Source organism: Carassius auratus, chromosome 44 (genome assembly GCF_003368295.1).
Source record: "Carassius auratus strain Wakin chromosome 44, ASM336829v1, whole genome shotgun sequence".
NCBI classification, from domain to species: Eukaryota; Metazoa; Chordata; class Actinopteri; order Cypriniformes; family Cyprinidae; genus Carassius; species Carassius auratus.
This window is the reverse complement of record NC_039286.1, coordinates 7,661,619-7,673,414: the sequence shown is the minus strand read 5'-3', so window position 1 is coordinate 7,673,414 and position 11,796 is coordinate 7,661,619. Positions and strand designations below refer to the sequence as shown.

General features: G+C 37.3%; 1 protein-coding gene across 1 annotated transcript; it reads left to right on the top strand.

The window, feature by feature from the left end:
- The first annotated feature begins 33 nt into the window (after positions 1 to 33).
- Positions 34 to 11,005, top strand: LOC113062333 (SWI/SNF complex subunit SMARCC1-like). Its single transcript, XM_026232114.1, has 28 exons — positions 34 to 329; positions 1,004 to 1,123; positions 1,332 to 1,417; positions 2,023 to 2,104; positions 2,196 to 2,288; positions 3,377 to 3,446; positions 3,549 to 3,618; positions 3,719 to 3,794; positions 3,938 to 4,060; positions 4,185 to 4,264; positions 4,423 to 4,544; positions 4,616 to 4,675; positions 4,765 to 4,799; positions 5,095 to 5,207; positions 5,441 to 5,512; positions 5,601 to 5,714; positions 5,809 to 5,962; positions 7,535 to 7,645; positions 7,800 to 7,859; positions 8,213 to 8,471; positions 8,561 to 8,713; positions 9,164 to 9,213; positions 9,331 to 9,424; positions 9,617 to 9,750; positions 9,857 to 9,991; positions 10,291 to 10,450; positions 10,536 to 10,607; positions 10,704 to 11,005. The coding sequence occupies exons 1-28, from the start codon at positions 153 to 155 to the stop codon at positions 10,748 to 10,750; spliced, it is 2,922 nt and encodes a 973-aa protein (XP_026087899.1). The 5' UTR covers positions 34 to 152; the 3' UTR covers positions 10,751 to 11,005.
- Positions 11,006 to 11,796: the final 791 nt, after the last annotated feature.

The following is an 11,796-nucleotide window of genomic DNA, read 5'->3' as shown; positions in this document are numbered from 1 at the left end:
ACTTTTGTAGTAATCTAACGAGAGGGCAAGTACGCAGTTATGTACAGTGTGTATGCAGCAGGCGTCGTTGGCGCCTTTTTTGGTTTGGCCGCTAGAGGCGCTGTGGAGGCTTCAGTCATTCTGGGCAGCGAAGGCTAATTTAGCATGTAACAATGGCTACACAAGCGCAAGGATCTGCTGCCGCGGGACCTACGACAAGTCAAGCCGGTTGCAGCTCTTCGTTGAGTCGAAGAATGGACGGTGGACCGTGCTGTAAATTCTGGGAAAGCCCGGAAATAATCTCTCAGTTAGAAACGGTTCGCAGTTGGATTGGAAAACATTATAAAAAGGTTAGCGAGCTAGATAGCCGGAGGACACCATGTATGATGTGGTTAACTGAAGCTTTCTTTTTGATTTCTTTACAGACCGCTCTGGTTGTCTTGTGATTTTAGTGGTTTTCTGATTCTTATTACAGCCTCAAACTGCAAAAGACTGTTTTGTGTGGTAGTATTTTGTCTGTTTGCCTCATATAATAAAGGAATGAACCGCTAACTCCACAGAATACGGTCTCAACGTAATTACGTTACTTGTGACAACTTTCATTCTGTTAATTTTAGCGGTAAAGTTACATTTATATCAAGCCCCACAAATCCACCGTTTGATTCAGCATAAAAAAGACTGCTTTGTAGTTTCTATGTGACGCGGTGTAAGTAAGTGTTGATGTTAGCAGCATGCTAGCAGCTTTAAGTTTGCAGAAACAGGTTTGTGGTCAAAGGTACTTGTTTACATTGACAGACACACCCCCTCTCAATGCCATGGCATCAGTGTAGGTAAAACAGTAGGTATACTCTTTAAATGTGTAAACCATCCAATAGTACTAGTACAGTATGTAGCAGAATCCATTGAAGTGAAAGCTCTTAGACACTCAAAAGGGTTTAGGCCTCTTTGCAGTTGTTGTCAGTTTTTGTTGCAATTTGTCATTTAGTTTTAATAATACAGTATTTTGTTTCCCCCCTCTCTTTAGTATGTGCAGACTGAGGCTCCCTCCAGTAAGTCTCTGTCTGGGCTGGTCATCCAACTGCTGCAGTTTCAGGAAGATTCATTTGGCCGGCGAGCAAATAACCCAAGCTTTACAAAACTCCCAGTGAGTTGCTGCTTTTCCTCTTCTTTCTCTGACAAACCATCCATAAGCACTTTTATTCCTGTAGATTTATGTACATCCCTTTCCATTTACCTTTTTGATAGTCAAGTAGGTAATCATCAACACCACAACCAGATCAGTCATCGCATGAAACCTAGTTTTGCAGAATTATGAGTGATCAGTTGTTTACCTCTTGTTTCTTTGTCCTCAGGCAAAATGTTTTCTGGATCTAAGGCCGGGCGGTGCTCTCTGTCATATTCTGGGATCAGTGTACAAGTTCAAGACAGAACAGGGCTGGTTAGTAATAATGCTAAATATTGCTGGATTGTATAATGGAGGAAATGTATATTTGTTATGCTTTTGAAAGTTTCTTATGCTCACCAAGGTTGCCTTTATTTTTTTGTAATTTGAAATAACTGTTTTCGGTATTAATATATTTTAAAATGTAATTTTTTGCTGTGTTAACAAAGCTGAATTTTCAGCAGTCATTACTTCAGTTTTCAGTGTCACATGATCCTTCAGAAATCAGTCTAATATGCTGATTTGCTTCTCAAGAAACATTATCAATGTTGAAAACAGTTGTGCTGCTTAATAGTTTTGTGGAAATGAAATGGGAAGTTCAAAAGAACTGCAAATCTTTTGTCATTTTTTATCAATTTAATGCATTCTTGCTGAATAATAATAATAAAAAAACGTACTGACCCCAAACTTATAAACGGTAGTGTATATATGAATATTACAATATAGTGATGTTAAAGTTACTTATACAATGATGTAAGTTTTTTGGCTTCATACAGCTAACAGTAAATGTAAACTGTAATCCTTTAGCCAATAAAATTGAGTGTTGATAAAGATTTTAGACTTGCGTCATCCACTCTGTGATATTTAATTTTTTATTAAAGGAGACGCTTTGATCTTCAGAACTCATCCAGAGTTGATCGCAATGTGGAGATGTTCATCTCTGTGGAGAAAACTCTGATACAGGTATTTGTGCTTGGATCTTTTGTGAAGTCAGAGGTCTTATGCGTGTCTGTGTGTGTTGCAGTATTTGATCTCTGTGTTTTGTTCATGCTAGAATAACTTATTAAGCAGACCTGTGGTGTACCTGTCTCCTGATCTTGAACCGAAGCAAGCTCTTAAACTCAAAGACATTGTTGTGCGACACCAGGTCAGTGGAAAAATAATAGAACCAAATAAATGGTAAAATATATCCAATACAGACTAGACTCTTCAGATGTGCATTTAGAACAATTTTGTAGTCAAGAACTTAAACACATAAAAGCTGTTAAAATGTAAAACGTTACAAGTATGATGCATATATGCTGTTTCAGTGCTAATTTCAACCAGTGCTTTTTATTTGAGAATAAATAACCAGTTAATAACTGGGCTTTCTGTAGAGTAAAAAAAAAAAATAGTGACAAAAAAAGTGCCTTATTTTTATCATGTAGAATTATTTATAGTGATGCCCCAGTCATTATTTTTACAGAGCTTCATTCAAGGCCTGAATTTCTTTTTTTGAAAATGGGGGAATTCCCCTCTTACATGATCTGTGATTGATTTTTTTTTTTTTTACTTTGAGGGGTGAAGGGGGGCATTATAATCATTATTAAAAAAAAAATTTTTTTAAGATATATAATTATCGCACCCAAATGTTTGTATATGCAGTGCATTTTTGTTTTTACAATGGGGCAATTTTGGCAATAGCTTAGACAAAGCACAAGCCTGGTTTCGTGAGCTGTATGTGAGGCAGCCTGATGCCAGGTTCACACATAGGCCTTATCCATTTGCAGTGCGTGTGCAGTACGTAAGGGGTACAGAAGCAGCACGGACTCATTGTGCTTTCACACAGGAGCTTGCTACTGATCCGTAGCTGTTTACCTCAAACACAACATTTGTCCATTTTGATTTGAAATCCAAACATTGTTGCTAAAATTGCTTTTTGAGTATTGTGATTGTGTAAGTTATTTACTGAAGAAATATGAATTATACCTCACCTTCAGCATTAAAATTATTTTACACGCGCTAGGCAGAAATTAAGGCAGTGCTGATGCATGTCATGCCAAACCTTTCATCAGCTTGAGATTGGTTTATGTGATCGGCCTTTATAGAGACCGCCGATCAAACTTCCCAAGTCATTATTGTCTGATAGCAATTGGTAGCTGATCAGTCGGAGCACCCCTATTGATTTCTTGTGCAGATCCATAATATAGATATTATTTATTAGTGTATTTAAAAAAATTTTGCTTTCATTTTCAGGGCACAGTGACAGAGGAGAAGTCACAAGCCACCCACCAAATATATACATCACCCTCCTTAGCAGATGAAGGTGTTTTAATTTTTTTGATCTTTCAATCCATGCAGATTCTTGGTATATCTGTGGAAATGTTCCCATCTGTGTGTATAACGTTCACTGTTGGGTCTTTTCCAGAAGAGTGGCTTAGACCAGTCATGCGATTGGATCGGCAAGTGATGGTACATTGGGGCATGTGTCCAGACAGGTAGAGAATACATCACGCACATGTGCTCTAAATGTTCAGATTTGTAAATGCTACTTTTTGATCTGTATTCAGTATATGTTTTCATATTTTATTTTTTCAGTTATGACTCCCTTATATCAGCAAGGGATGTAGATGGAGAAGTAGAAGAACCTCCCAACCCAGACAGGTGCTGGAAGGTGAAAAAAATCCCCACACTAATCTTTGCATGTCATCTTGTATGTTGTTGGGTTTCAACAGTGATTCAAATATTTAGATGGGCTTTTATTTGTAGTGATAAGACAGTAAGAATGTCTACTTAAATGCCAGTATCTTTTCTCAGGTTCATACCAAATGGGTTCTCGACACAGACACATATAATGAGTGGATGAATGAGGAAGACTATGAGATTGACGAGAATGGGAATAGAATGAGTTTCAGGCGACGTGTCTACCAAAGCACAGAGGTATGTTAATACGTCATTTCTACCATTGTTAAAAATCAGTTAGTTGTTTTGCTAAATTAAGTTTAGTTTTGTAGTTTGGAATTTTGTTTTTATTTTAAAGTATTTTGTTTTATTTTTTCAAAAGGAACAGAAACCTGTAAAGAAGCGACGGCGCTCCCCGTCTCCACCGTCCTCTGAGTCTAAGAAGAAAGGAGGAAAAAAAAGGTTTAATCTTACTTTTTTGTCAATTTTATGTCACATTTTTGTCACCAATGCAAGTTAACGTTAGAAGTCACTGTAGCCTAGTAAATCAAATTCTCTGAAGTTCGAGGCAAAATTGCGTTTGATTCTTATTAACGTATTAATTTGGCATTATCCAATAGCTCAGGTGTGTATAAGAAGCGTGGTCAGCCAGAGGAGGCAGAACCAGAGGAGGACCTCACTAAAGAAATGGAGGATCCCACGCCTGTCCCTAACATGGAGGAGGTCATTCTGCCTAAAAATGGTAAGTTTCTTTTTCCCTTCTGTGTTCTTATGTTGATGTCAAGAGTGTAACACGTTATTTCTTTTTCACAGTAAACTTGAAAAAAGACAGTGAAAACACTCCGGTCAAAGGAGGCATTATGGCTGATTTAGGTAAGTTTGTTTGTGGAATTGACTGTTCAGTGAATCATGATCCGTTTGTATTTCATCAATAACCTTGAATATCTGTGTATTTCTGTCAGATGACCAGGAAGAGGACCTGCTTTCTGGTGTCAGAGTAAGTCAGTCTAGCTAAACAAAATGTACATGACCAAAAACTTCCAAGAATGCCTTCAGAAAAGAGCAAAAAGGACCGCACACTGCAACAGTGCTCTATTCTAATAGTGAACAAATAATGTTTCGACCCTTTCAGCCATGCATTAGTCTGTCATGGTTCCTTCTATTCAGCCTTACACAGAATCTACAACCAGAACTTTGTTTAAAGTCAAGTCCCAGTTTAAGGGAGCTCTAGCTCACAATATCTGCCATGTGCTTTAAATATGTACATTCTGACCTATTGTGTGTGTGTGTAGGATGAGGAGGAGCCGAGGGAGTTTGGCCGTGGGATGGAGGGGGAGGAGAGTGCCACAGAGCAAACACATCACATAATTGTGCCCACCTATACCTCCTGGTTCGACTACAACTGGTGAGGATTGATCTGTAATAGTGTCCGTATTACGCCAACTCATGTTCTCAGTTTTACAGTTGACAGATTTGAGGCCTAGTGCTCTGAACATATGCAGGCATTTATTATTCTTATATATATAAAATTACAGATAAACAGATCAAATTCGACTCTTTAAAGTTTATGTATTTACCATATTTTAATTAAAAAAAAATTAAGAGGAGTAATACTGCTTTTTTATTTTTGTGCTTCAGTATTCATCAGATAGAGAGACGAGCTCTGCCTGAGTTCTACAATGGGAAAAATAAGTCCAAAACACCAGAAATGTAAGTCAGTTTGTATACATATGCAAATACTATTTGTATCAGATTCATAATCTTGAACTCTTAATAAATGTTCATATCTTGTTTGAAGATATCTTGCATACCGCAACTTCATGATTGATACATACCGGCTAAACCCTCAGGAGTATCTGACCTCAACCTCCTGTAGACGAAACCTCACAGGAGATGTGTGTTCACTAATAAGGTGTGTATAAAAGTGTCACTTTTACCCACTTCATTTGACTCCAGTTTATGAATAATTTGTAATTCATTTATAAACCTGCTTGTGTGCATTTAAGGGTTCATTCATTTTTGGAGCAGTGGGGGTTGATCAACTATCAGGTAGATGCAGAAAGCCGACCCCTCCCCATGGGCCCACCCCCAACACCACACTTTAACGTTCTCACAGACGCACCGTCAGGACTTGTCCCACTACAGCACAGACCCTTACAGGTAATACAGAAGTACTTTGACATTACATTGCCAAAAAACTAATTTGTGCTTTAAATGATTAGTCGGCCGTTCGTGTCACATAATAAATCCCAACAGACTTTTGACTGTGCCTTTTTCCTTATTTTATTTTTTTTGCATCGGTTTAATTTTACATGCACAAATTCCAGCATAAACAACAGAACAGGAGGATTCACATCACGCACCTGCAGAGTAGAATAAACTCATATAGCCTGTATAAAAGGATACATATGCAAAATATATTAATTTAAACAAATAACAGATTAACAAAACGAAAGAAATAACTGTATGAGAAATTGTAGCCTACGCACGTCAATTCTAATACGGCTAGACATTGCAGTCTGTTCATTATCAAAAATAAAATACCAAATAACATTTGTAATTACTTTATTTTTTCCGAATAAATGATGCATCAGTTTTATTTTTATTTTTTATTTTTTTTGTAGGCCTATAAGGACACTTCGGAGCTCTAAAAATATGAGGAAAAAAAACCCTTTCTGTTTTTGGTCATGCAGAAGGAACCAATTTGTTTTTAATTGCTAATTTTAGACAAATAAGAAGTATCTTTTAGTTTGACTACAAGTGTAAAAAAACAGTGCTACACGTTAAGGAAATTAAACGTATCATTCTTACAATCACCATCAGAATGTCCACCTTCACAATGAACTGTTAAACTCTGTTCAGTTCAGCAGTTGTCTTCATGAAACGAAAATCATTTCAAATACTGGATAAGAGCATTGTAGAAATTAACAACACTAAAATAACAACAAAGCTAATGTTTTATATTAAGCACAAAGTAAGAAAAGAAAAACAAACCTTTTAATTAAATTAGGCCTACTGAATCGCAGGCTACTGTCAGATAAAGTGCAACCAAACTGATGTGTGTTTATGGTTCATGTCAGCTATGTTGTCTCTGGCAGGGACGGGGCTTGAATTAGGGCTGAATGATTTTGACAAAAATCATAATTGTTGATTATTCCTTTGAAATTGTAATTTTGATTATTAATTACAATTATCACAATTTCTATTGAATGATGTTTATACCATTGTTTGATGCAACTGCATGCCATATTTTTATATGAATATAAACCAGCTGAAAACACTCGAACTGAAAAACCTTTAGTGCTTTTCTATAGTGGTCTCAAATGTCAACTATACATCGGATTGGTTTCTTCTTTAAATAATAAAGTTAAAAAAAAAAGAATGGTATTATAATGTTATTTTTAAAATTAAAATAATGGGAAAAACCCTTAAGATAACCTGTAGAAAGAAAAAAAATGCATCTTAAGCACGCCGAATATCATAAGTGGACTTTGAACGATTAATTGTTGCTTTGAACGATTAAGTAATCGCGATTAGAAATTTGATTAATTGTGCTGCCCTAGCTTGAATAAGATGATATTATCAGATATCGCCATATTAAAGCGATTATTGATAAAACATATCGATAATCGTTTTAACATATTGGCCAGCCCTACCTGGAACCGTTATACAGGTCCGTGATCATTACAGAAATAAAAATAATAAATTGAATGTATTTTTTTGTGATTGAAGGTTTCAGCTTCTCAGCATATGTTGCACTTCCCAGAGAAATTGATAGAAAAACCATCTGACCTGCAGAACTTTGGTTTACGGAGTGATATTTATGCTAAGAAACATCCAAAGGTAAAAACCACAAACAATGTTTGCAACATCTTTTAAGTTTAGCAGTGTTTAACACAACTTTCTAGACTCTCTTTGTGCATTGAGATACGGCACCTAAAAAATGTGTGCTTGTTTTCTGTCTTTTTTTTCTTTTCTTCTTGCTTTCATCTTTTAGAGTAAAGGCGCAAGTGCAGGGAGAGAATGGACGGAACAGGAAACACTCTTGCTTTTGGAGGTAAACCAGTCAAAGAGTCAACAAGATTTTGAAAGCTTCAGTACTCAGGAGTCTTCAACCGCAGTACTGCAGGGGGTTGCCAGTTATCAAAAAAGAAAAAAGAAGAATCTTAAAATCCAGCTGTATTTATTTTTACATTTTACATTTAACAGTTTTTAATTGTGTTTCTCAAATTAACATTTATTTTGTATTATAATTTTGGGTGAAGTAAAACATTAGATGTATATGGCTCTGTACATATATCACAATAATTATGATATAAAGACATGCTCCATCTCTCTCTATACCCTAGGGGTCCTTGGCCTGAAAAAGGTTGTGATTTATTTGTTTTTGTATGCCATATCTCTCTCCAGGCACTGGAGATGTATAAGGATGACTGGAATAAGGTGTCCGAGCATGTGGGCAGTCGCACACAGGATGACTGTATTCTTCATTTCTTACGGTTACCCATCGAGGACCCATACCTAGAGAACTCTGAATCCTCAATGGGTCCTCTGGCCTATCAGCCTGTCCCGTTCAGCCAGTCAGGGAACCCTGTAATGAGCACTGTTGCTTTCCTTGCATCTGTGGTTGACCCTCGAGTTGCCTCTGCAGCCGCCAGGGCAGCTTTAGGTAAGGGTTAGTCTGTTAGTGTGTGTGCGCTGATTTGAAGATGCGTGTGCTAAGAGGAAATATGTATGTAATGTTTGAACTGTCTTCAGAGGAATTCTCAAGAGCAAGAGAAGAGGCCCCACCTGAGATATTCAGTGCCAGCTTTCACAGAGCACAGAGAGTTGGGCATAATTTAGATCCGGCCTTTACACTCCAAACTGGCAGCATTGCAGAACTTCATCCTGACCATTCAGAAAAGACTGGTACTTATTTTTTTGTATTATTTTTGTATGTTTTTTTATGTTTGTTAGTCAAGATTAAAAAATAACTCTCCACTTGATTTCACTTTTGAAATGCATGTTAAGACTGGTTATAAGAAACTAAATGTCTCCCCCTTGTAGTTAAATAATATTTTTCAACATTTCAGTTTTTTTACTAAATTTTTTTGACCCAATAAATGCAGCCTCGGTGAGCATAAGACCCCAAAACTGTTAAATGGTTGTGCATGTTAAAACCATTTTAGAGTCATTAAAGAATAATTGGAGCGGTTGTACTTGAAACATCCAGGGGAGGGCAGTAAGTGAAAGAAAATGTTCATAATGTCATTTAATCAATCATCTTAAATGGCCTCTGAACATCCAATATTATATAAGGCATCTTATGATCAACATTGGGATTATGACTAATACCATTTTTTATTTTTATTTTTTTAGATGGGAGTGGTATAGAAACAATGAGCACTGAATATGAGCAACATGAAAAGGTATGAGAAGCATCTCCAGACACAAATAATCATCCATTCTGAAGTTTTATGTTGTTATTTCACAAATCTTAAAGAAAGTGCGATTGGTTGTCACTGAGACTGTGCTGTCTTTTGTAGCTCGAGGGTGATAGCATCTTGGGAGAGGTAGAGCGTGTGAAGCATGAGGAGAAAGAAGAGAGTGAAGGAGAGAGGGGAGAGGAGAGCACAGCAGGTCAGAGGATCACCGATGCTCTGCGTATTAAATCTAGGCATTGACTAGTTTATATGCATGCTTTTTTTTTCTCAATCATGTAATCTTTGCTTCTCACAAAGTGTATTTTCTGGACATCTAGGGAAAAAATTAGTTGTCATGCAATCCCTACTGCATTTCTTCATCTTTATAACTCTTCGTATGTCTGTCCAGAGGAGAGTTTTGACATGTGCCTCACCCAAGGGGATGGAGAGGAGGTGAAGAGGAGGGTGGAGCTTGAGCTGGTGGAGGGAAACATCGCCACAGCTGCTGCTGCAGCACTGGCCTCTGCAGCTACCAAAGCAAAGGTATATGTCCAACTACTTTTCTGGCAACCGCTTTCATGACCTTTAATAGTGACAGAAAAGCCATTCATCTGAACTCACTGTTCTCTCTCTTCTTCTGTCCCTCTAGCACTTGGCTGCAGTAGAGGAGAGGAAAATCAAATCTCTGGTGGCTCTGCTGGTTGAGACTCAGATGAAGAAGTTGGAGATCAAACTGAGACACTTTGAAGAGCTGGAGACCATTATGGATCGAGAAAAAGAGGCTGTGAGTTTAGACCGCCTTGCTCAAACAAGATCTGGCATCACTCCAAAAAACTTTTGAGAGCACACTAAGTTATTGTTCAGTGTTTTACGACCTGGCATTTTAATTGCTATTTAATTATTCTTAGATAATCTCTTAAAGGGATAGTTCACTTAAAAATGAAAATGTTATCATTTACTCGTTTACCCTAATGTTGTTCCAAACCTTTTTTCTCTTTCATTTAAACGGAGAAAGATCTTGCTGACTGCATTTTAACGTAGAGATTCAGGATGTTTAAACTTCATTTGATATGTGTGTTGTAGTTGGAGCAGCAGAGACAGCAGTTATTGTCGGAGAGGCAGAACTTCCACCTGGAGCAGGTGAAATATGCCGAGATAAAGGCACGACAGAATGTGGAACAGCAGCAACAAGCAGGAGCCACACAGAGCAGCAGTAGTACAGCATACAACCCTCTTCACCAGGGTACACTCTCCTACACATCAGTCAACCCTTTCATCTCATGCACACTCCTATACTTAATAATATAGTTTTTTTGCATCCCTCTCAGGTCGGTCGGTGGGCAGTGCTAGTACTGGACAGATCGTGGGTGCTCGGCACTCTGGAGCTCCCAATGGCATGTGTGAGTAACGCATGCCTCAAATCAAATGCTGATCAACACAGGTGCAGTGTTCAAAACCTTTTAAATCCTGATGCTTTCTGTTTTTTCCCAACTCAGACCAAACTCCACCATCCTCACAGACTGATGGGGCAACACCCATGTAATGTTTTCACCTCCTTAAGACCCAAGATGACATGAAGGACACGGTCACATCATTACCCACGTTCATCTCTACAATAGCACTTCTTCTGTGTATATTTAATATTTTTTAAGCATCGATGCTGGCATATAAGGATAAGATTTGAGGCTTTTCGTTGCCGTATGTGTCTGTACTTAATGTTTGTAGAAACTTTTTTGTATTGCCACCAAGCACCAAAACATTTGTTTTAGTAAGAATAAATCTTTTATATGGAGTTTAACTTCTTGAGTCACCTCATCTGTTGAAGTTTACTTGAGAAGATTGTCTATTACTTGTATATTCTTTTAATTTAGTAGCTTATTCTCTGATGCGTTTAAAACATTTAATTTGATATTTGTGGTACAGGTATTTCAACAGTCAACTATTTTAAAGGAACACTCCACTATTTTTTAAAATAGGCTAATTTTAGAAGCAATTTAGATTTTAGAACTCCCCCCAGAAGTTAAACATTTGGATTTGACTGTTTTCGAATCCATTCAGCTGATCTCCGGGTCTGGTGGTAGCACTTTTAGTTTAGCTTAGCATAGATAATTGAATCTGATTGGGCCGTAAGCATCTCGCTCAAAAATAAGAGTTTCTATATTTTTCCTGTTTAAAACATGAAGCTTCTGTAGTTACATCGAGGCCATTTTTCAAAAATAGTGGAGTGTTCCTTCTAACTATGAAGAAAACTTAACTGCGCCATTACTTGATCTGTTCCAGATGTAGTTTTAACAGCTTTCGTTTTTAAAGGAAACTCTTAGATCACAGGTCACTCTAGTGCACAAGGGTTGGAAGAAATTATTAAATGCTCTTTTCCATACATGTGAGTAAATGAAGCTCAAGTGATATTTGAGGGCGCCAGGGAAAGATTCTCAGCAAAAACACTTTTATTGTATGGAAAGGAGCGACTTATTTTCCTTAATATCGTGTCCTGTGTGTTTGACTGAAGACAGAGTCATAAGTTTGGAACAACAAAGATGAGTAAATATAATTTTATGCTGAACTGTCACTTTGAGAATTGTTGAATAA